This window comes from Lemur catta, chromosome 1 (genome assembly GCF_020740605.2).
Source record: "Lemur catta isolate mLemCat1 chromosome 1, mLemCat1.pri, whole genome shotgun sequence".
Taxonomy (NCBI): domain Eukaryota; kingdom Metazoa; phylum Chordata; class Mammalia; order Primates; family Lemuridae; genus Lemur; species Lemur catta.
This window is the reverse complement of record NC_059128.1, coordinates 110,009,823-110,034,853: the sequence shown is the minus strand read 5'-3', so window position 1 is coordinate 110,034,853 and position 25,031 is coordinate 110,009,823. Positions and strand designations below refer to the sequence as shown.

General features: G+C 51.7%; 1 protein-coding gene across 5 annotated transcripts in view; it reads right to left on the bottom strand.

The window, feature by feature from the left end:
- Nucleotides 1-9,025: 9,025 nt before the first annotated feature.
- Nucleotides 9,026-25,031, bottom strand: part of PDE4A (phosphodiesterase 4A) — a 29,356-nt gene continuing 13,350 nt past the window's right edge. For 4 of the 5 annotated variants that reach the window (XM_045545672.1, XM_045545644.1, XM_045545653.1 and 1 more), the window contains exons 2-15: nt 23,437-23,628; nt 22,981-23,017; nt 22,788-22,858; nt 21,941-21,990; nt 21,641-21,753; nt 18,005-18,098; nt 15,905-16,125; nt 15,000-15,098; nt 14,724-14,888; nt 14,053-14,152; nt 13,720-13,874; nt 13,436-13,558; nt 13,023-13,205; nt 9,026-11,775 (exon numbers count right to left, since the gene is read on the bottom strand). In XM_045545672.1, coding sequence (XP_045401628.1) covers nt 11,050-11,775; nt 13,023-13,205; nt 13,436-13,558; nt 13,720-13,874; nt 14,053-14,152; nt 14,724-14,888; nt 15,000-15,098; nt 15,905-16,125; nt 18,005-18,098; nt 21,641-21,753; nt 21,941-21,990; nt 22,788-22,858; nt 22,981-23,017; nt 23,437-23,628 — 2,329 coding nt within the window. In that variant the 3' untranslated portion in view covers nt 9,026-11,049. Of the gene's footprint in view, nt 11,776-13,022; nt 13,206-13,435; nt 13,559-13,719; nt 13,875-14,052; nt 14,153-14,723; nt 14,889-14,999; nt 15,099-15,904; nt 16,126-16,229; nt 17,379-18,004; nt 18,099-21,640; nt 21,754-21,940; nt 21,991-22,787; nt 22,859-22,980; nt 23,018-23,436; nt 23,629-25,031 lie in introns of those variants that run through there. The other variant, XM_045545663.1, reaches the window with a different exon arrangement.

Below are 25,031 nucleotides of genomic sequence, written 5' to 3'. Positions count from 1 at the left end.
CCATTTTTCAAACCATTTCTTGAATAATGCATTCTTTACCCATAGTTTTCAATGCTATTCCTATCATATAACAAATTCCCATTTATGCGTGAGACTGTATTCTGTTTTTGTTGACTTTCCAATCTGTTTTATTGACCTAAATATCCATTTTTGTACCAACTTCATTGTTATAATTATTGCAGATTTATAACATGTCTTTCTTTTTCTGAGACAGACTCTCACTGTTGCCTTGGCTAGAGCTCAGTGGCGTCATCATAACTCACAGCAACCTCAAACTTCTGGGCTCAAGTGATCCTCCTGCCTCAGGTGCTGGGGCATCTGGGACTACAGGCGTGCACCACCATGCCTGGCTAATTTTTTTATTTTTAGTAGGGACTGGTGGGTGGGTGGGTATCTCACTGTTATTCAGGCTGGTCTTGAACTCCTGGCCTCAAACAATCCTCCCACCTCAGCCTTCCAGAGTGCTAGGATTACAGGCGTGAGCCACCTCACCTGGCTTTTTTTTTCTTTTCTGTTTTTTTTTAGGCAAGGTCTCCCTCTGACACCCAGGCTGGAGTGCAGTGGCATGATCATAGCTCACTGCGACCTGAAACTCTAGGCTCTCAAGTGATCCTCTCGACTCAGCCACTGGAGTAGCTGGGACTACAGGCACGGCGCCCAGCCTTGTTCCTGTTTTTAAAATTAGCATTCTTCAAAACTTCTGAGTGAATGCTACTTCTTATAAATCAAACAAACTTCACATACATTCAGGAAGTTCCCTATTTAAAGAATTTAATAATCCCTCCTAGGCTGGGCGCGGTGGCTCACGCCTGTAATCCTAGCACTCTGGGAGGCCGAGGCGGGAGGATCGCTCTTGGTCAGGAGTTTGAGACCAGCCTGAGCAAGAGCGAGACCCCGTCTCTACTAAAAATAGAAAGAAATTATCTGGACAACTAAAAATATATATAGAAAAAATTAGGGGGACATGGTGGTGCATGCCTGTAGTCCCAGCTACTCGGGAGGCTGAGGCAGTAGTATTGCTTGAGCCCAGGAGTTTGAGGTTGCTGTGAGCTAGGCTGACACCATGGCACTCTAGCCTGGGCAACAGCATGAGACTCTGTCTCAAAAAAAAAATAAAAATAAAATAAAATAAATAATAATCCTTCCTGTGAGCCCCAACACTACATCTACAATGCAGGGCTGTAACTTCTATTTCATTACAGCACATTTTAAGCAGGAACACTGGAGACTACATATTCCAGGCTCCTTTGGGGTTTAATCACCTGATCAGACAACTGTGGTGGGAAAGTGGAAATTTCAGCTGCCTCTGCCTTCAATTGGTCTCAGCTTCAAGGTCAGGAAAGATTAATAACAACATTAGCTAAAAAGTTGGAGGTGTTTTTCCCCTCAAGTCTCAACTATCATATATGAGATCTCTTTCATTTCTACCCTACATCTTCCCCATACTCATCCCACTTCACCCTGCCTGGCCATCTCAGTTCTTCTAAAGTAGTATTAGACTCTTTCTGACCCAAGGAGTTGGCATATACCATCCTCTCTGTATAAAACTCATGCCCCAGCTCTTTTTACAGATTTATTGAGGTATAATTGACATACAATAAACTGGACATATGTTACATGTACAGTTTGATGCCTTTTTTTTTTTAAACACACAGGTTCTCCCTCTGTTGCCCAGGCTAGAGTGCAGTGGTGTCATCATAGCTCACTGCAACCTGTAACCTCAAACACCTGGGCTCAAGCAATCATCCCACCTCCGTCTCCTGAGTAGCTGGGACTGCAAGCATGCACCACCAAGCTTGGCTAATTTTTTTGTCCTGTAAAGACGGGATCTGGCTCCCAAAGTGCTAGGATTACAGATGTGAGCCATTGGGCCCAGTCTGGATTATTTGTTAATGTGCAACCAGAAACCGTGACAAGTGCTCTAGGAAAAAGTAGTTTGTAGAAGTCATAAACAAGGTATTTGTTGGTTTTGTAGTCATAATTTATTCTTCTATTTCTTTAACTGTTTATTTGCTATTTTAGGTTTTTATTTTGTTTCAGCTTTATTAAGGTATAGTTTACAATTAAAAATTGTATAGAGGCTGCTCACAGTGGCTTCTGCCTGCAGTCCCAGATACTTGTGGGGGCTGAGGCAGGAGGATGACTTGAGCCCAAGAGTTCAAGGTTGCAGTGAGCTATGATCAAGCCCCTGAACTTCAGCCTGGGCAACAAGTAGATCCTGTTTCTGGAAAAAAAAAATTGTATAGAGGAGCTACTGGACTGGTGAATAAATCAAGGTGCTTGGAAGTGTAGTGCACCTGGAGAGGGCATGGCAGCTCTGTACTTAGTGAACAAATATATCATAATTGTTTTAAGCCATTAAAAATTGTATATATTTAAAGTGTACAAGTGGATGATTTGATATACATATACATGGTGAAATAGTCACAATTAAGCTAATTAACATCTCCAACAGCTCACACAGTTACCATTTTCTTTTTTTGGGTGAAAACACTTAAGATGTACCCCCTTAGCAAGTTTCAAGTATTCAAAATGGGCCAGGTGTGCTGGCTCATGCCTAATTCTACCACTCTGGAGGCCGAGGCGGGTGGATCGCTTGAGCTCAGAAGTTCAAGACCAGCCTGAGCAAGAGCGAGACTCTGTCTCTACTAAAAATAGAAAAATTAGCCAGGCACAGTGGTGTGAGCCTGTAGTCCCAGCTACTGGGGAGGCTGAGGCAGGAAGATCACTTGAGCCCAGGAGTTTGAGGTTTCTGTGAGCTAGGCTGATGCCACGGCACTCTAGCCCAGGGAACAGAGTGAGACTCTGTCTCAAAAAAAAAAAAGTATACAAAATAATATTGTTTATTATATTCACATTGGTATATGTGAGATATCCAGAACTTGTTCATCTCATGTAACTGAAACTTTGTGCCCCTTAGCCAACATCTCCTCATTTCCCCCTCCACCATGATTCTTCTATTCTTTTTTTGTTGTTGTTGTTGTAGAGATGGAGTCTTGCTATGCTGCCCAGGCTCGTCTTGACCTCTTGGCCTCTAGCAATTCTCCCACCTCAGCCTCCCAAAGTGCTGGGATTACAGGTGTGAGCCACCACGACACATGGTGATATTCTTATTCTGTCTTGTTCATTATTTTATTTCCACACATAGAACACTGGATCACAATAGGAGCCTCACATATAGTTGAACGCTGAGTAGGCAAATTCTTGGAAAAGATAGTGGTGCAATAAATGTGTGTGGGATTAAATGCAATTGTCCAGGTCTTCCAGATGCTTCTCCAAGGGTGTGGACTATGTCAGATCTTTGGAAGAGGAGAGCTACCCAGCCTGCTAGGATTTCAGTTCAACACAAGGAAGCCCTTTTGATCTCCCTCTGCTGTTGCCATCAGATCTCTTGGGACTTCATGGAAAAAAATGATGCCTCTTCCAGGTGACAACCCTGCATATCTCCAATCACTCAGTAAGTACCTGCCAACGACGATGTCAGCAGTGGTGAGAAGGACTTGATCAATATGTTAAGGCAGTTTTACATTCTTTCTGTGGCTTCTCTTTCAGGAGAAACAGCCCCAGTTCCTTAAACAATTTCACATGTGGCATGTGAGTTCTTTATCGGCTAGTTTCATCTTCATCTCCCCTTCAACTTTGAGGGATGATCTGAGTGTTGAATTCCCCTTTCACCAACTAGGGAGGAGAGCGCGAGGGGGGCGACTTGGGGGTTTCTCATATCTACGGGGACCACTCAAGCCCTTGCAGGGGTTTTCCTCACACTGGAAGCGAGGAAGGGGTTGCCCTTAAGAAAAAAGGGGCTATGATAGGTCCCTTGCGGTGTCAGAAAAGCCATCACAGGAGACCCTCAGGAAACGGGGCGACAATGCCAGGCCCCTTCTCCGGAAAAAGGAACAACTTTGGGGTCCCATCAGGAAGGGATAACGACTTGAGGTTCCCCCCCAGGAAGAGGGGATTATGCCCGGGTCTCCCGCAGGAAAGGAGGACAATGCGAGGGCCCCATCAGGAAAGGGAGGGGACACCAGGGTCCCCTCAGGAAGAGCGGGTGACGCCAGATTCCCCCTCAGGAAGCGGGGACGACTCTGGGTAACTCTCAGCAAAAAGGGATGACACCAGGTAACCCTTAAAGGAGCGGGGGACTGACGCCAGAGTACTCTCAGGAAAGGAGGACGACGCTGGGGTCACTCTCACCTACCTCAGGGCCCCTCGCACCTGCTGCGTCTCGGAGCACCTTAGGCTCCGCGGAACCTCAGCTCTTTCAGCCGTCGGGTTCGACAGAAGCGCCCACGCCCCTCATTGGCTGCTTTCTTGGCGGATGACAAGTACTCCAGCCAATTGTAGTGTGGGGAAAAACTCCCGCGCGACTTGGCCACGCCTTCTACTCGTTCTGCGCTTGCGCAGTTTCCTGATCCTGCTGTCGATTCCCCAGTCTTCCTCCAGGGGGCGCTCGAGGGTTCGAGCTCCCAACCCTGCCTCCTGGCTTGCCTCTGCCTATAACCCGTTTTATATTAATAATAATAGTATGTAGTTGATAGAGCTGTTGTGAGCATTATGTCCGATCATTTATGTAAAAGAAAAACAAAAAAATATCTCCTGGTAAACCTGAGCTATCGTTACTTGCATTTTCCAGCGAGGAGAACTGAGGCAGAGAGAAGGTAAGTAACCTGCTCAAAGCCCAGCCAGTAACTTGGGAAAGTCTGAACCAGAATCCAGGAAAGCTGAATCTAGAGTCCGTGTGCTTATCCACCACAGTTTTTTGGCTCCCAGATAACAAATTCAGGTGTTTTTTTATTTTCCCTGATTATAAAATAATTTCCCCCGATTATAAAAGTAATACATGCTCATTGCAAAAAAGTTCAGAAAATACTGAAGACTACAAAGTAGAAAACAAAGATCTCTTTTAATCTGACCACTGGAGACACTGTTAATATTTTGATGGAGGCCGGGCGCGGTGGCTCACGCCTGTAATCCTAGCTCTGGGAGGCCGAGGCGGGTGGATCGCTCGAGGTCAGGAGTTCGAGACCAGCCTGAGCAAGAGTGAGACCCCATCTCTACTAAAAATAGAAAGAAATTATCTGGCCAACTAAAAATATATATACAAAAAAAAAAAAATTAAAAAAAAATATTTTGATGGGTGAGTGTTTTTTTTTTTTTCTTTTTTGACAGAGTCTTGCTCTGTCGCCTGGCGTGGGGTGCATTGGCGTCATCATAGCTCACTGCAGCCTCAAACTCGTGGGCTTAAGTGATCTTTCTGCCTTAGCCTCCCAAGTAGCTGGGATTACTGGGGAGAGCCACTACACCTGGCTAATTTTTCTATTTTAGTAGAGACGGGGTCTCACTGTGTTGGCCAGACTGGTCTCAAACTCATGGCCTCAAGCGATCCTCCCACCTTGGGCTCCTAGAGTGCTAGAATTACAGGTGGGAGCCACTGCACCCGGCCCAGTTGTTATGTTTTTGGTAAGTATTGTCAGACCACTCCTGGAAAGCTGTATGTTCCACCTTCCAAACCAATGAGCTGTGAAAGTGCTTTGTATACCCCAAACATAGTCCATCTTCTAATTATTTACTAATAGATGAAAATGAATGTGTCTTATTTTGATTTGTACTTCCTTATTTTTTGTTTTTTTTTTTGAAACAGAGTCTCACTCTGTTGCCAGGCTAGAGTGCCGTGGCATCAGTCTAGCGCACAGCAACCTCAAACTCCTGGGCTCAAGCAATCCTTCTGCCTCAGGCTCCGAGTAGCTGGGACTACAGGCATGCGCCACCATGCCCGGCTAATTTTTTTCTATATATTTTTAGTTGTCCAGATAATTTCTTTCTATTTTTAGAAGAGACCGGGGTCTCACTCTTACTCAGGCTGGTCTCAAACTCCTGAGCTCAAACGATCCACCCGTCTTGGCCTCCCAGAGTGCTAGGATTATAGGCGTGAGCCACCTCGGCAGGCCACTTCCTTATGTTTTGATGTTGTTAAAGAGGGGGAAATATTCCCCACATCTTAAGGTGTCATGCAAATGAAATGATAATATTATATAAAAGTATCGTGGTGGCTATCATTGTAGAACAGGCACTGAGCTAAAGCAAGATCCTGGCATCATTTCCCTGAATTTTCTCCACACTGTGATCTCATCCAGGTCCTCAGTTTCCTGATCTGCAAAATGGAGCTGATGATAGTGGGTATGTCAAGGGCAGCTGGAGAGTCAATGAGTTAACCCACCTAGAAAGTTCAGCACAGGGCAGGGCTCTCTAAAGCCTGGGAGAGGTTGAGCCATTTGCTAAAGACCACATAGCCTGCCAGCAGGTGATGTCCACTTTATTTTTCTTCTTTCCTTTCCTTCTTCTTCTTTTTTTTTTTTTTAGAGATGGGGGTCTTGCTATGTTGCTCAGGCTGGTCTCGAACTCCTGACCTCAAGCGATCCACCTGCCTTGGCCTCCCAAAGTGCTGGCATTGCAAGCATGAGCCACCATGCCTGGCCTTGATGTCAACTTCAGAGAATAACCGACTTCACCCCCTTCCCCAGGTCCCCCTGGCCTGTTCAGATTACAAGACACCACTGCCCTTGGTCACCTTTGTCTGAGGAAAGATGAACTCTCCACCTGGGGGAATTTTAGAGAGCCAGCTGGTGGTCACATACCACCCGTACCCTTTGACCTACCTTCTCAGTCTGTCCCCTTGTCCCAATAAAGGTGGTGTTTGGGACATCACATCTGCCCTTTTACACTTGGGGAAACTGAGACCTGGAGCAAGAAGTCTCACCCAGGGGCATCCACCAACCCCTGCTGGCTGGGATTGGTGCTGTAGCCTCCTGACCTCCAGCCTAACACCCTTTCCCCGACTCTGCCTCCCTTTGAAACACCCTGGGGACAATGTCTGTGTCTCCTCTTGGCTTCTTGCACAAAGTTCAGATTCCCTGAAAACTTCTACCTAGTTTCCCAGCATTGCTTCTCCTCTCTGGGTCCAGACTGGCCCCACTCCTCTGGGCCTTGATATCTACTGTGAATCTTTACAGCCACTGTCAAGCAGAGCTCATTTTGTGCAGCCTGAATCCTTTCCATTAATTCTAGCTTCAGTCCCAGAACAGCATAGTCCAATAGAGTAGCCCCTGGCGACACGTGGCTACACTATGGATAGGAAAAATCAAAACTCCAGTCCCTCAGTTGCATTGGCCACATTACAACTGCTCAATAACCACATGTGACTGGTAGCTAATTCATTGGGTAGCACAGATATAGAACATTCTTAGCATCATAGGGAGTTTTATTGGATAGCTGTACTCTAGAGCAACCCTGTAAGTCTGGGGGTGTTGCTATCCCCATTTTATAGATTGAACAGCTGAAGCTCGGAGAGATCACCCCAAGGTCACCCAGCTTGAGCTGAATTCAAACCCAGAGGCCCTGGAAACTGAAGACAAATGGCAAAGTAGGTGGGTCAACCTTTTCTCGGACTCGGGCAAGATGTGTTCATCTTATTTCACGACATTCATGTTATGAATATATACATCTAGCCATCCCAGTGTGCCTGCAGGCGCTATGTGTGTGTCCATGTGTATCTCGGTTTATTAAACCCCGGAGGCGGTCAGTATTCTAATCAAAGTCCACATCACAACCATTTCCACTATCCATATCTTTACCCAAAGCCTAAATTTTTGCACATGAGCATAACAAGTGTCAGAACTGTTTTATTGGTGAAACCAGGTGCTTGCTAATTAGCCTAATAAATGTTGGAAAGATGGGCTCCCATAGGTGGAATTAGCAGTATTCAAATATGTGGATTGGGCCAGGCATTGTGGCACACACCTGTAGTCCCAGCTACTGAGGAAGTTGAGGTTGAAGGATTTGCTTGAGCCCAGGAGTTCGAGTTTGAGACCAGCCTGGGCAACATAGCAAGATCCCATCTCTTAAAAAAAAAAAAAAGAACGTAACACTTAAACTTTTAAGTGTTTTACCATGTATCAGCTCATTTACTCTTCACCAAAAAAACCTCCAAAAAACCACCAAATATGTGGATTGGTTAAAATATCTGAGATTCATGTGCATACACAGATTAGAAAAACAGAATGTAAATCCTGAGTCATCCTGTGTCAGGGTGTTTGGAGGATTCAACTTGCCTGCTACCCATAAAGCTTACAGGCTTGAAGGGACACAGAATCCTGCCTTTGAGATATTCACTTTCTTTCTTTCTTTTTTATTTATTTATTTATTTTTTTTGCTGTTGAGACAGAGTCTCGCTTTGTTGCCCGGGCTAGAGTGAGTGCCGTGGCATCAGCCTAGCTCACAGCATCCTCAAACTCCTGGGCTCAAGCAATCCTCCTGCCTCAGCCTCCCCAGTAGCTGGGACAACAGGTATGCGCCACCATGCCCGGCTAATTTTTTCTGTATATATTTTTAGCTGTCCATATAATTTCTTTATAATTTTAGTAGAGATGGGGGTCTTGCTCTTGCTCAGGCTGGTCTCAAACTCCTGAGCTCAAATGATCCACCCGCCTCGGCCTCCCAGAGTGCTAGGATTATAGGTGTGAGCCACCGTGCCTGGCCTCTTTTTTTTAAATGCAATGTGAAGGTTGCAACACCAGCAAGGACAGAATGCTACGAATTCATGCAACTTACAGGTATAAATTCTTTTGTGTCTGTACATCAAGTTTAATGTCTGCCTGGCAGAATTTCACTTGAGACATTTCATCAGAACCTGGTAGCCAGATAGTGGAGGTGGCATTTATGTGGCCCCCTTGAGTTTTCCAGGGGTAACTGCTAGATCTCAGAACTCAAAAGTTGTATCAGAAATACTTTGAGTACAAGAAGTGGGGCTTACCTGTGTCTGTTGACATTGAAAGACTGCATGGTCTGAAATTCCATTTTATAACCTGGCTGAGGCTTGGGGGCTGCCTCTGGCTGAGTTCTAGTCACAATTCCACCTACTTGGGGACAGGTAGTGATAGAGCCCTCCCTCCCCTGCTCAAGCAGACACTGCAGGAAGGAGGTACCTCAAGGTACAAGGTGAGGAATGAAACCACAGTCAGCCAGGACAATCAGTGAAAGCCTCAATTTAATTGGAGACAAGATTGAAGGATTATCGATCAACAGACCGAATTATTGATCGCCGAAGTGGACAACACACAAGCAGCTCACAGGGTCCTGCGCCCACCCTGGGGAGAGGAGCCCTGATTGGGGTGGGGGTCTGTCTCACCAGTCACCCCCTGGCTCTTGGGGAAGGGGGAGGAGGCAGGCTCTGCCTAGTGCTCGCCCCCTGTGATGACACGACTTCCCGTAAAAACAGCAGCGGTAGTGAGTCCACCCGTCCCCAGGACTATGGTACAATTTGTATAATACAGCAGGAGTGGGTCTCTCTTTCTGGGAGACCCCCTCCCTACCTTCCCGACAGGGTTAGCCAGGGAAGGGCAAGTTTATTTTCCCTTTTTGCCTCTGTAGAATAATTTACAAACCAACCTTACAGTTATGTACAAAAAGAAAAAAGAAAAAAAAAAAAAAGAAAAAGTACGAACGAAAAGAAAGGAAGGAAAAGGCCCACTCCGGTTGCCGGCTGGGACGGAAACTACTTTCGCTACAAAAATGAACCCTGTACAGCATCGTGGGGGAGGGGGAAGTGGGGGTTACTCCCCACTGGGGTAGGGGGGACAGACAGATGGAAGGCTAGGGAGAAATTGGGGGCTACAGTACCGTGTGCTCAGATTGGGTGGGGGCAGGCAATGAATGAGACAGTCCCTGCTCTGCCTAGTGGCAGAACCAGGCTGAGGGGTGTGGGGACGGGGGCTGGGGGCTAGGGAGGGGGTCTTTCCTTCCAAACAGTCCCCCATGGCTTGGAGAAAAATGGCCTTGCATCTGTCTGTCGTATTGCTCAGGGGCTAGCTGGGGGTGGAGGGGGGGGGGTAGGGAGAGGATCGGCAAGGCAAGGTTAGGCCAAAGGAGAAATTACTTTGGTGGCAGGGTGGGAACAGTTGCCCAGGATGGGGGACGAGGGTATATACCATTATTGCTTCCTCCTAGGGCAAAGGGTTGGGGGCTATGGTCAGAGTCTGGAAGGGAGTAAGGAGGACGCTGGGAAACGGGGGGGACAGCCAGGATGGGGGCTCTGGGCCTGCACACAAGGTGCAGGTGGCAGCCACTGCAACCCCCTTCTCCTATGGCCAAGGAAATCATTAAGGCAGAAACAAGAGGACAAGCAGCTGGAAGGGGGGAGGGGTATGTGCGGATCAGAGCCGCCCCCCCCAAACGGAGAAAATTCAAAGTGAACCCAAAGTGGGAGGGGAAAGGGAGTGGCAAGCAAGGGGGGTCAGGCCCTCCTCAAATCTCAGGCCTGAGGCCCTTCTGACCACACCACCCCCTGCTACACCACCCCCTGCGTCCTAAAGTGAACAGCTCCCCCGGCTCGATGACCCCCTAGTCAGTATTGCCGGGGTTGTGCAAAATGAGGCGGAAGACTTTTGTTGGGGGGGGACAAGGAGCCAGAGAGGGGCTGGAGTTGGGGCCTCCCAGAGTGAAACCCGTCCCCACCGTCCCCCAGCCCTGCCCAGAATGGCTTTTCCTGGCTGGTTTCGAGAGACCCTCTGAAATTCAGAAGAAAAGCCTAGAATGAGGTGCCACAGCCTGTTGGGCCCAAGTGCAGAGGTCTAAGAGGCCCGGAAGACTCAGTCTTGAACTTGGGGGACAGGGGCGGGAAGGGAGGAGGGGAGGGGTCTGGAGGTGGAAAAGGAGAACCAGGAACAGGAGCGTCTACAGTTGCTGTGTTGCATCCTTTTTTTTTTTTTCTTTTTTTTTTTGTTCTTTTTCTAAAAATGTTACAATTAAAATTCAAAAAATAAAATCCCTTCCGGGACCTCAGCCCCTCGTTCCCCAGCCCCCACCTCCAAAAAAGGGCCCCATGGGTGGGGGCGGGGGGAAAGGGGAAAAAAAGAAAAGAGAAAAAAACCCACTTTTCTGTTTTCTTTTTTCTCAGGAGGGCCAAGTGTCTTTGAGGCAGCGGAGGAAGAGGTGGTCGTGGGGGCAGGTGGGGGCAGGGGAGCAGGGAGGGCCACAGGGAGCAGGGGCTAGGGCTCAGGTGGGGTCTCTGCCTGACTCCCAGTCGCCAGGAGCTGGAAGTGTCGGGGGGTCCTCCCCAGAGGTCCCTGTGCAGGCACTGCAAGCCCTCTTGGCAGCCTGATGCTCTCTTTGGGCCCCCACCTCGGCCGCCATGGAGGGGAGGCCCGGGAGGCCCGGGGCCTCCTCTGAAATGGACGGGGTCCTCAAGGCAGGCAGAAGGGGGCTTCCAAGACACAGGGCAGGGGGGCTGCTGCAGCTTACGGCATCCACCGATCCCTCCTGGCATATGGGCTCATCCAGGGCTATAGGTGCACTGCCTTCTGAGTGTGGCTGCTCTATCACATACACCTCCTCTACCTCGATCTCCGGAGACATGTCCTGTTCCTCTGCTGAGAATGCAGGCTGGGCTGAGGTCTCATCCGGAGCTGGGGATCCTTCCTCAGTGGTGGACAATCCCTGGCCTTCCATTGCATCCTGGGCCGGGGATGGTATCTGGGCTGTAGATGTTTCCTCCTCCTCTTCCTCCTCCAGCGTCAGCTCAAACTGGAACTTGTCGGGTGGGGGTGGGTGGCCTAGCCCCCCTGGCTCCTCCTCGGGCGGTGGTGAAGGGCTCTGCCGGATGGCACTGTAGTACCAGTCCCGGTTGTCCTCCAATGTGTCTAGGATCTCCTGGGCATCTGGGTGCACAAGGTCTGCCCATGTCTCCCACAACGGGTGCACAATGTAGTCTATGAAACCCACCTGGGGGAGGGGGGAGAGGGTATAAACAGCTGGCCCCTGGGGCAGATGGCACTACTATATCGTGGGGACTAATAAAATGAAAAACATACTTGTACCATTTGATGTATTCATTTTGTGACTCCCTGGAAAAACTTGTGCAAGAAAAAGAGTCATATACAAGATGTAAACAAAAATTGGAAACACCTCCATACATACAGCAATTGAGGATTAGTTAAAAAACAAATCCTGGGCCGGGCGTGGTGGCTCACGCCTGTAATCCTAGCACTCTGGGAGGCCGAGGCGGGTGGATCGCTTGAGGTCAGGAGTTTGAGACCAGCCTGAGCGAGACCCCGTCTCTACTAAAAATAGAAATAAATTATCTGGACAACTAAAAATATATACAGAAAAAATTAGCCAGGCATGGTGGCGCATGCCTGTAGTCCCAGCTACTCGGAGCCTGAGGCAGAAGGATTGCTTGAGCCCAGGAGTTTGAGGTTGCTGTGAGCTAGACTGATGCCACGGCACTCACTCTAGCCCGGGCAACAAAGTGAGACAATGTCTCAAACAACAACAACAACAACAACAACAACAAAAAAAAAAAAAACCAAAAAACAAATCCTGGGCAAAATAGCAAGACTCCTGTCTCTAGAAAAATGAAAACAAAATTAGCCGGGCATGGTAGCTCACATTTGTCATCCCAGTTACTCAGGTGGCTGAGGCAGGAGGATCGCTTGAGCCCAGAAGTTCGAGGTTGCAGTGAACTATGATCGTGCCACTTGTACTCCAGCCTGGGTGACAGAGTGAGACCCTGTCTCTTAAAAAAAAATCATGGTACATCACAGATATTCATTATGGTATTTTTTGCAAGAAAGAGACACTAGAAATAACTTCATGGGATACTGCTGTGCAGATATCATCGCTTCTGCTTAGTGACAGCACCTTGATTTTTCTTGTGGGAGGAAATGGATCCAGCTAAAACCTATTTCCCAGGCTCCTTTGCAAAGGGATGGTGGCTGTGTGACCACCTGTAGATGGAAGATGCTGGGGGCTGCCTCTGCTGGCAGAGGCCTTTCCCTGCTGGAATGTAGCCAGAATGGCTGGAGCTTTGACAACATCTGTGACCATGAGAGGCGTTCCTGAGGATGAAAGCCCCAGGTCTGGAAGGGCAGACGCGTCAACCCAAGAAGTCTGGGTTTCTTCAGGCAGGACAGAAAGTGGGGAGGGTGAGAAAGTCTCATGTCACACTTTAGGGCCTTTAGAGCCTGTACCTGCGACTTCTCCACGGAGGCCGTGTGCTTGTCGCACATGGGGCTGATCTCCATGCCACGTTCACGCTCACGGTCGCCCTGCTGGAAGAACTCGGCCATGATGCGGTCTGTCCACTGGCGGTACAGCTCCAGTGGCTTGGTGGGGTTGCTGAGGTCCGCGCAATGCACCATGTTCCGAAGGACCTGCATGGGGTGGGGGGGATGGGTGGAGGACCTTCAGAGGCGGTGCCTCTGTACAGTCTGGACCCGCAAGCTTTCTTATCTCCCACCGGGAAAGGGGGTCTGGGCGTGGGGAGAAGAGGGAAGAGAGGAGGTGGGGGGAGATGGAGACAGGTGGGGAAAATGAAGGGGGAGATGGAGAGAAGGGTCCAGTCTCCTCATATGGCGGTAGGGCGGCGGCGGGCGGGGGGCACCTGGATGCGGTCGGAGTAGTTGTCCAGCAGGAGGACCCCCGAGCTGGTCACTTTCTTGGTCTCCACCATGGTCTTCAGGTCAGCCAGGAGGGTCATGTGCTTGGACATGTCCGTGGCCAGCACCTGTGGGCAAGGGGGCGTCAGAGGGGCCACTGGAGCCCACCCACAGGACCCACCAGGTTCCAGAGGGTTCCTCTGGGACTCAGACCTTCCCTTCCCCAAAGCCCAGGACTCGAAGGATTCCTTTCCCGCTATGTCCCTGTCCCTGCTCCCGCCACGCCCACCATGTCGATGACCATCTTGCGCAGGCTCTGCCGCTGGCGCTTGGTGAGGTTCTGGAAGATGTCGCAGTTGTCCTCCTGCAGCAGCTTGAAGCCCACAGCCAGGTGGTGATTCTCGAGCACCGACTCGTCGTTGTACATGAGCGCCAGTTCCGAATCTGTGGCCGAGCCTCAGCAGTCAGGGGGAGGCCCATGTGGGCAGCTCCGCCCCCAGCCTGGCAGGCCCCGCCCCAACGCGGCCAATCCCACCCCCAGTCTGGCAGGCCCGCCCCCAACCCAACCCAGCCGATCCCGCCCCCAGCCCTGTAGGCCCCGCCCCCGGGGAGGACCACTCACTGGTGTTGATGAGGAACTGGTTGGAGACCCCAGGGTGATCCACGTCGTGAATGGCAGCCGCAAACAGGGCGGCAAGAATCTCCAGGTCCGTAAACACGGCCTAGGAGCAGAGAGAGACTGATGTTAGAATGACGGACGTGGCAAAAGAGGGATGAGGGGGTCAGAGTGAGATTGGGGGAGGGGGGTGTCAAGAAAGACAGGAGTCCCAGCCTGGGCAACATAGCGAGACCCCGTCTCTGCAAAAAATAAGAAAAATTAAAAAAAAAAAAGAAGAAAAATTAGCTGGGTGTGGTGGCACATGCCTGTAGTCCCAGCTACTCAGGAGGCTGAGTCAGGGGGATGGGCTTGAGCCCAGGAGTTTGAGGTTGCAGTGAACTGTGATGACACCACTGCACTCCAGCAAAGGTGACAGAGTAAGACTTTGTCTCAAAAAACAAACAAAAATCCCAGGACTGAATCTAAGGGAAAATAAAAAAAGAAAACAAACAAACAAATAAAAAACCCCAAACAAACAAATTAGGAGTCTGGAGAGAGAGATGAGAAATAAAAAACAGGGTCACAGAGAAATAGAGGACACAGGATCAGAGAGATAAGCAGGACATTGGAGATGGGCAGTAAGTGACACAAAGAGAGCAGGGGTTTGGGGGACAGGGCAGGTGGCAGGCACTCACATCCAGGGCAGGCGTGGCCAGCAGCACGTGGGTGGACTGTAGCACGTCGGCCGCGTGCAGGCTGTTGTGGTAGGCCACGTTGGCGTGGTAGTGGTCCTCCAGCGTCAGCATATATGTCACCATCGTGTCCACAGGGATGCGGAATTTCTTCAGCAGGTCCCGCTCCTGAGGGCAGGCAGGGGCAGGGTGGTGACCCCTGCCACCCCTCCGTGCCAACCCCCCACCCCGTGCTCTGTGCCGTGCACACCCCAGCCCATTCCCCACTGCAGGCATCACCTGGAATATCGTATACATGATGCAACTTAGGGAGCGACCTCCTGCATAATCCGACACGCAAAAGATGTTGAGACCCCACTTGTTCAGGTTCTCCAGTTCCTGGGGAAGATGAAAGGCCAGAGGTCAGGAGCCTGCAAGGCCCAGGGCCCTCGAGAACATTTCGTAGGACTTTGGAGCCCTGGTCTGAAGGGAGCACCATTACTGCTCACCCAGTGGGTGACATATTCAACAGCACAGCTCTGACCAGACCCATGTCACTGGCCTGTACACCAATCCCCCAGTGGCTGGGATGTTGCCTGCTAAGGCTCATGGCTACCCCTTTCTTCAGAAAGCTCCTCTTGCCCCTCTGGGGGCAGCCCCCAGACAATCACTGATATGGGGGACTCCAGTTGAGACGACTTCCTCGCTTGGTTTCTTTCTTTGTTAAAGAGACAAGGCCTTCTCTGTCACTCAGGCTAGAGTGCAGTGGTGTGATCATAGCTCACTGCACCTTTGAACTCCTGAGCTTAAGTGATCCTCCTGCCTCAGCCTTCCAAGCAGCTAGGACTACGGCACTATCATGCCCAGCTAATTTTTCTATTTTTTTTTTTAGAGACAGGGTCTGGCTATGTTGCCCAGGCTGGTCTTGAACTCCTGGCCTCAAGCAATCTCCCACCTCGGCCTCGCAAAGTGCTGGGATTACAGGTGTGAGCCACAGTGCCTGGTCTGGGCTTCCTTCCATTCTTCCTTAAACCCTCCCTCCTCTTGAAGCCCCTCTCCATAAAGCAGGTGTCCCCCCAAATCCTTATCTCAGCCTCTGTTTCCAGGGAACCCAGCTTAACACATGACCCAATATTCAGTTCTCCTTTGGGCCCCAGGAGACCCCTGCCCCACTCCAGCCCAGCCTCTGCCCATCCGCCACCCACTTGCGCCAGGAGCTCTTCTTGGTCTGTCTTCACCCCGAAGCGGGGGATGCTAGAGTTGTTCAGGCTGCTATGTGTCAACTTTTTCACCCCTGTGATCTGAGACATGGGCTGGAGATGCGGCACAGGGGGCGGGGGCTGCTGGGAGGGTCTCTGTCGCGGCGCTTGCTGTTTTTCTCGCTCCTTCATTGTGGGTGATGGGATCTCAACTTCATTCTGTTTGTCTGCAGAAGGTGGGGGCAAAAGCATTGAGTGCCCCCCAACCCCCACCAGCCCCGGGGGCTCCCCTTATCCCTCTAGCCCTCTGCCACGTACTGGGAAGCCTCACCAGAAAGGACAGACACCTTTTGGGTGTCACACTGATGGCTGCTCAGAGGAGGGAAGCCAAAAGAGACATAGGAATTCTTCTGGGAGGTGGTGGGCTGGAACGGGGACCCTGGGGCCGGCCCAGGGCTATGGGATGGCCCGAGTCCGATCGCCAGGTTTGGCTGGAGGGTGGCATAGGAAGTCAGGAAGTGGGGTGAGGAAGCTGGGGAAAGCTGCTTCCTGCCCGGGACGCCCAGGGAACAGTCTAGGGCGGAGAAGGCATCCCCATGGTGGCCAAGACTGCTGGTTGGGGGGGGCTTCGCTGGGATGAGAGAGGGAAGGGTGGTCTCTGGCTCCATTGCCCAACCCTCCCTTGGCACCACCTTGCCTGGGACCTAGCCCCAGGAATACTTTTCCTGAGCTTTCAAGGGCTTCCAGAGCCCAGCCAAGGCCACCCTTTGTGACCTGGGGCTGCCAGTCAATTATGGGGCTTAATGGGGTCATTTGCATGCCATGCTCCCATTGGCTGGATCTTTAGAATTCTGAGCCATACCACGCCCTCATTGGTGGGAGCATTTAAAATCCTGAACATATTTCTGGAGTTTGGGTGGGTGGCTCCTGAATTTTGGGGTACCTTTGGGTTTCGGTGGTAAATCGTGAGTTTGGGTTTGGGCAGTAAATTGTGAGGATCAAATTTTCCTGAGTTTAGGGGGATACCCTTAGCTTGGGGGATCTTAGATTCAGAGGTTACGATGACTTTGAGGTACCCATGAGCTTAAGGTTTCCAATGAGTTTAAGGTAGTCTACTCTACTTGGGGTTCCACTGAGTTAGAAAATTCTCCTAAGTTTAGGGAATTTCTTACAGGTGGTTAAGCTTGAGAATCCTATTGAGTTAGGGGATCAAAAGTTTTGGGAGTCTACTGAATTTGGTGGGGGAGGGTTCATATCAAGTTTGGGAATTCTACTGAATTTGAGGGGCTTTTCAGCTTGGAAGTTGGCTAAAGTTTGGGGTTTTTTTGTGGGCTCTAAAGCACAGAGCTTCTCTTAAGTTTAAGAACTCTACTGAATTTGGGCATCTCTCTTGAGTTTGAGGGGGTTCTTCTGAGTTCAGGGAGTCTAATACAAGGTTGTTGATTCTAATTGAAAACCTCCCAAAGAGGCTTTTCAGCTAGGAGCTTTTTTTTTTTTTTTTTTTGATACAGGTCTCTCTCTGTCACCCAGGCTGGAGTGCAATGGCATAGCTCACTGCAGCCTGAGACTCCTGGGCTCAAGTGATCCTTCTCCCTCAGCCTCCTGAGTAGCTGGGACGACAGGCATGCACCACCATACCTGGCTAATTTTTTTTATTTTTTGTACAGATGGGTCTCGCTATGTTGCCCAGGTTGGTCTTGAACTCCTGGCCTCCAGTGATCCTCTTGCCTCAGCCCCCCCAAAAAACTGGGATTATAAGCATAAGCCACTGAACCCAGCCTCAGATGGGAGGCTTTTCAAAGTTTAAGAATCCTATTTGAGTTTGGAGGTCTCTTGGGGTCTTAAGTTTGAGAGATCCACTGGGGTTCCACTGAGTTTGGAGGGGGTTTTAATCTCACAGATGTTTCAAATGTGGGATTCTATAGAAGTTGGGGTCCCACTGAGTTTGGAGGCATCCCAAGTATGGGAGTTCTTGAGTGTGGTTACTTCAATCTTTGGGGATTTTAGAGTCAGGGTCCCTGGGAAAATATGGGCGATAAGACTCAGGGTCGGGGGCAGCCTCCTCTAGCACCCCCCCCCCCCACCCATATGCTGCCCCTCACTCACCCAGGAATGTTGTGGAAATGTACTCTGACACCTGGTTTCCTGACCTGCTCATTTCTGACAGGTGCGTGAGTTCACGGTTCAGCATCCTCTTGAACTAAGGTGAAGGAGTCAAGAAGGAAGGGATGATGGGAGAATCACAGAGTCTGTGTAGGGGTGTCAGTCCCTCCCAAAAAACTCCTGAAGACTCCATGGGTCCCTCCTATTTCTCTGCTCAGCCAGCAGAGCCCCTACTAGGCCGCTAGAGGGGAGGGTCAGCCCTCCCTCCCCTCCTATTTCCAGATGGGGGTCCCCAGGCTTGGCAGGTTCCAGATCAGCAGACCTCTCCCTGCCTGAGGAAAGAGGGGCTCCCCTCCCCATTTAATCCAAGGAGGAGCCAGAGGAGCACCTGTGGAAGGGAGGGGCTCCTGCCTAACAGGAAGCCAATGGAGTAGCAGGAGAATCCCGTCACCATGGCAATGGGAGTCTCCTTAGCAACTCCCCCTCCAACCAGCTGCTGAGCTGGGAAGGAAGGGGGGCAGGCCAGCAGCCCCTTAACCCTTGCTTTCCCAGAGCTACCCCTGGCCCATGTCATGCCAGATGTGGTCCGCAATCCTGGGGGTCCTGACCCTAGCCCCCAGCCCAATTTGGAAGAAGAGAATGGAGTACTCAAGCTCTGGGGGAAGAAGAGGTTTGGCCGGGGCAGGGGAGAATGATGAGATGAGGAAAGCCCAGTCTGTTCACCCAGCGGATGGGGAAGGGGGTTCCCATAATAGCCCCCTCTCCCCCAACCCCAGGGAGGTGGATGGACACACAAATGAATGGAATATACCCCAAATCGGGCTTGAGGGCCCCTCCTGGGCCACCCCTTGCCACTTGTCACAGGCCTCTGCTGTGACATTGTGCCTGGAGGAAAAAGGGCATCAGCTCCCCACCTCCAAGCTCTGCCAAGGCACCCCCAAAGCAGGAGCAGACTCTGTCAGGGACACAGGGCAGGAAGGGTGAGCCTGTATGGCCCATGCTGGGATGGGCACTCACTCCTCTGTCAGAGACCCTGGGCACACAAAAAGACACACTCACACACATACACACATACACACACACAGAGATGGACCCACAACATCTCACACAACTGCACACAGAGTCCCAGGCTCCCAGTCTTACACAGCGTCACACAGCCCAGACACACAAAGCAGAGGGCACACAGCAAGGCAACCAGTGACATTTGGGGTCACATGCCCCAGAAATATCAGGCAGCTCCGGGCTCACAGACACGGCCCAACACACAACACCACAGTCAGAACCATACGATCTCAGACACAGGGCCATGCCATGACCCAGGAAAACAAGCGTATGGTCAGGTGGACACACACCATCGCAGACACAACACACATCCAGGCACTGACACAGTCACACCCATCAGGAGACCCAACACACCCCTGAGAGAGCCACACACCCCCAACTACCCGCCATCCACGCCCAGCCCTGGGCCACACACAGAGAGAGTCACAGGCTTCATCTCCAGGCCACACACGTGCACAGCTGGACACACAAGCCCATATCAGGGGCTAGAGGGTCTGGCCCCGCTGGTCTGGGGCTCCTGCCCACCCTCCACCCTGTGTTCCCCTACCTGGTCCCACCAGCCCACCAGCCAAGGCTTGGAGCAGGTCTCGCAGAAGAAATCCACCAAGGGCATCTTGGAGCCTTAGCCCCGCTCGGGGCTGCTGGACGCAGAGGCTGGGCTTGGGGAGGCCCGGGGTTAACAGCCACCGGGGGCGGGGGAGGGGCAGTGCTGGGTGGCTGGGTAGTGAAGGGGGAGCTGCGGAGGGGCCTGGGCCGGCCCAGCAGGGCTGGGGGCTCCCTTCCCCTCCGCGCTCCCGGTGGCAGCCCTGGTTACATGGTCTGCCAGCCCCCAGCCCTGATGGGCCCCCCAGAGGCAGTGGCTGGAGGCAGTGGGGGGCCCCTGCCCATGGGGGGGGGCAGGGCAAGGGTCCCAAGAGGAGGCTGCGGAGGCTCGGGGCTCCGTGTGTGTGTCCGTGTGTGTGCGTGTGCGTGCTCACTGCAGCACTGGCAGGCTGCATGCGACATCAGGTGGTGCTAGGGGTGGGGGGGCGTTAAAGGGGCATCGGAGCCCACAGGCCTCAGCCAGAACCCAGGTGGGGCTGCCCCTGTGAGGACATATCCCTTCCATGAACACATCCAGAGATGGAAACACACACTCAGACAGTCCATATACTCACAGATACAACAAACATCCTGAGATGTTCCATGGACAACGACACACACCCAGATGCTTGACACTCAAACACACAATTGGACACACACATACCCAAATGCTTTTAGTTCTACACTTGCATGATGCACACGTGTGTGCACACACACACCTGGAGACACATTTACTGGTACACAGCTGAGCATGCAGTGACACAAATGCTTTTAGACATGCCCCTTCCAAAGACACAGATCCACACCCAGACACATACCTAGGGACAAACACCTAAGATGCCAGCCACACTTACAGATACACACTCAACACACCCACAGGCACACTTTCAAGCCAACACAAATATCCATATGCCCTTGGACACAGACATACCGTGACATCCATAAGGGAATACTCACACTCACAAATGCACAAATATACACACATGCACGCACGCACCATTGCAGAAATACCTGCAGACCCCATACCCAGAGACATAGTCACAATTTCAGATGCTTGACCCGTCCTCGGGGACACAATCACTTTTGGACTTGCATGTTCTCAAACAAGCCTTCACCACCCACTGACATATGCATCCCCCAACACAGACACCCCCACTTGCAAATTATTTGCTGATAGGAACCCACCCACGAGGGCTACCACCACGCTGCACAACTCCAGGAGGCATCATTCATACTGCCTGGTTTCTGAATGGTATCCCCTGGAGTTGTGCAGTGCACGGTCTACACAACTGTACATGGAAGCCTTGTATCCTCTCCTGCAGCCCTGCAAACACACACACAGTCATAAATACATTGAGATACACACTCAGATTCTGACCTGGACCAACCCACACCTGCAGACACAGCCCACACAGTTAACCCTACAATATCATACCCCTGCATAATCTCCTGTGGATCCCATACCCCACACCCACCCACAGGTACACACCTGTGTGCCACTCCTCAGAGTCGGCTTGGAACACACCAGTGCTGTAAACGGGTAGCTGCCAAATCAACAGCTACACAGACCCATAGCCACAGATGCACACCCATAGATCACAAAAGCATACAACCTCCTGGGGATAGACGGTCACCTACTGACATACCTACAACTAGACGCACACACCCACACACACCAGGCTCCTCCATCCCTGGGGAAAGTCAGAACACACAGCAGCTACAAATCTTGAAGCTGCCACCCAAGGGTAGAGGGATTGGCCACGCCCTCATCAGCCACACCCAACGGTCAGCCCTGCCCACAGACCCAACCTTATGGTTGGCTCCACCATAGCCCTGCCCCCACCAGTGATTGGCCCCGCCCCATCAGCCACGCCCAATGGTTATCCCCACCCACAGGTCCAACCTAGCAGTTGGCTCCACCCACCAGCCACGCCCAATTTCCCCCGCCCCCACCAGCCCTGCCCAGGAGTTCTGCCCACCGCACCACCTGCACACCTTGTGGGAGGCCATCTCACTGACAGAGCGGTAGGTCTGCATGGTCTCCAGCTGCTCCAGACACCAGTCCAGCTCCTCCAACGTCTCCCGGGCCAACTGCTGACACGTCTCCTCTGGGGAAGGGGCAGCTGGGGTGGTGACTCAGAAGGTCTACAGGCAGACCCCCAGAGACCCCAGTCTGTGGTGACCCCGTCAGGTGAGTGGAGTGCTGGGGAAGGAGCTGAGATAGCCACCTGGGGTGAGGGACCCCCCACTGGGGCAGCAAGAGGGGCCCTTTCCCACCCCCCAGGGCTTAGCTACCTGACAGCGTGGCCTTGCAGACAGGGGTTGGGCCACCCAGCGGGGACCTCCTGCAAAGAAATAGGGCTCCAACATCAGCCTGGGCACCTCTAGATCCCTCCCTTCCCCTCTCCATGAACAGTGCTAATTCTCCTTTTTTTTAGTGCTCACTGTTGTCCCAGGCATCCTGCCATGTCCTCTGCCTGCAGCCTCTCAATGATCCCCAGCAGAACCCATTTTACAGATGAGGAAACTGAGGCTGATCTGAATTAGGATCAGGTCTCTGCTCCCTTGACTGCAGTCCTCAAATTCCTCCAACTATCTAAGGATGGCTCTGTCCCCTCAGCCCCAGACCCCCAGAGGGACTGGTAGCTCTCAGCCACAGTCCCTAAATAATAATTATTTGTTTATTATCTTTCCCTAAAATAATAAGAACCACTCCTATTTATTGAGCCCTTCCTATGTGCAAGGCAGTGTTCTAGCATTTGCTGTATACCATCTCCTGAATTTGTCCTAGCAGTTATCTAAGGGAGGCATTATTGTAATTCTGCCTTTACAGAGGGGGAACAGAAGCACCACAGGATGCCATTCACCCAGCAAATTGGTGTCAGGGCCCTGAGTGGCCCTGGGATTGGGGCTGTGGCCTCACCACTGTGCATCTGAACTCCTAGGTCTTTATTTATAAGAGTTTCTGTGTCTTAGGCCCTTGAACCACACACAATGGCTCTCTGGCTCCAAGAGATTTGTTGGCTGACTAGAGATTCAGAGACGTCAAGTGCCTGCCCAAAGTCACACAGCACAGCTTAGAGTTGAACCCAGGTATTCTTGGCTTCATGATCATGGATTTGGGGGCCCAGTCTCAACTTACTTGTTGCTAGGAATGGGCACATTGGTCAGGAGAGAGAAGTTGCTGCGAACACTCCGGAGACTGGCCAGCACCTGGGAAGGACAGGAGCAGTGAGTGTCTACCCAGAGGGGCAGCAGGGCTGGGCCCTGTCCCCAAGTGGAGGGGAGGGTTGGAGCCCCTTCTCTCCTCAACCATTTCGGGAAGGAGGTCTCACCTGGGCAAATGGCGTTACGATGAGATCCTCAGCATGCCTGCAACCAAGGACAGTGGCAAGTCAGGGGTCCCCAGAGAAGCAACTCTGAGGGCTGCACCCAGGGAGAGGACTCTGTGGGGTTGGGGGAGAGGGCACGTATACCGCACAAGGGTGGACATGCTTCCAGAGCTGGCAGAGGAGGGAAAGGCAGTCAGGGAGGGTGGCTCAGGTGGGTGGGGGGAGCAGAGGCGACCAGCCCTGAGTCGTCTGGGGAGGGAAGACGGGAATATGCTGGGCTTGGTGGGGGGAGCAGAGGACAGGAAAGCGATTTAGGAGGCTGAGGTGGGTACCTCAATGGGTGGGGGTGGAACCTGGAAGACCCACTAAGGGAGGAGGAGGCTGAGCAGGTTTAGGGAGTGCTCACACCTCAGCAGGTGGCCATGGGGGAGCTGGCAGGCAGGGAGGGGGGTTGCTCACGCCTCGCTGGTGACTGATGAGTTCCGGGACATAGTCTTGGGTGACATGTCGTAGTCGCTGTCTGAGCGGTACAGGAAGGACTCCCGGCGCTGGCTGGTGGCCGCCCCGGCATGCAGCACGAGCCCCGGGCTCGCCTGCGAGTCCAGGGGGCTGCGGCCCGGAGATGGTGTCGGCCCATTTTCCGCCTCGAAGCTGCAGGCAGTGGGTGCAAAGAGGGGTCAGAGGGTGCTGACATGGTGTCAGAGAAGCCAGGAAGTTCCTGGCAGAGATTGGGGGGCAGATGGAGGATGTTAAGGAGAGACAGACACCCCCAAAGAGATGGGAGGGCATTGCAGAGATCGAACACCTGCTGAGGACCTAAGTGCATCAGTCCCCATTGCTGGTCCTGGGGACCCCCCGAAGGCCAAAAGTTGTGGGCTCATCCCGTCTCCTTTGCACCTCAAATCATCCTTGCTGCCCAAATCCATCCAGAATCTGTCCATTTCTCACCTCCTCCTTCGTTCCCCAGTCTATTCCTTCCATGGCCACGAGAGGGGGCTTGTATACACCTGAGTGAGGTCAAGTCCCTCCACTGCTCAGAACCTTCTATGGCTCACACCTCACACAAAACAAGAACCAAAGTCCCCACTTGCCGTACCTAAGTCCTGTCCCATGACCTCCCCCCTCCCCTCCCACTCACTCTGCTCCAGCCTCCTCGCTGTTCCTTAAACATTCTGTACATGGTCCTGCCTCAGGGCCTTTGCACAGGCTGTTTCTCCTGCCCAGATGTCCAACGGCTCCTCCTTCATCTCTTTCAGTCCTCAGCTAAAATATTCCCTCCTCGGAGAAGCCTCCTCTAACCAATCCATCTAAAATTTCAGCCTCTGCCCTGATATTTCCTATTTCCCTTCCTTTTAAAAAAAAAAAATGCCAGGCGCAGGGACTCACGCCTGTGATCCTAGCACTCTGGGAGGCTCAGACAGGAGGATCGCTTGAGATCAGGAGTTCAAGACCAGTCTGAGCAAGAGCAAGACCCTGTCTCTTCAAAAAATAGAAAAATTAGCTGGGCACAGTGGCATGCCTGCAGTCCCAGCTACTCAGGAGGCTGAGGCAGGAGGATCGCTTGAGCCCAAAAGTTTGAGGTTGCAGTGAGCTATGATGATGGTGATGATGCCACTGCACTCTACCCAGGGTGACAGACCAAGACTCTGTCTCAAAAAAGACCAAAATCCAAAAAACCCCCAAACCCCCCAAATCATCCTACTTACTTGGCATAATCTATATTTTCCTTATTTTTACCATTTAACCTCCCTTCTAAAACTAAGTTCTGTGGGGCAGGGATTTTTGTCCACTTTGCTTGCTGCTGTGTTTTTGGGACCAAGAATGTGGCCTGGCACACAGTGGACACCCAAAGAATCATTAAACATATGAATGAATGAATGAACTGGATTGTGCTATGCTGTGGTCGGGGCTGGCCTCTCTGGGGAGGTGACATCTCAGCAGGGCCTGAAGGATGAGGAGGAGCCAGCCAAGAATCAGGAGGTGGCAAAAAGTACTCCATGCAGAGGGAACAGCAAGTGCAAAGGCCCTGGGGCAGGATTTGATTTTTGCTGGTG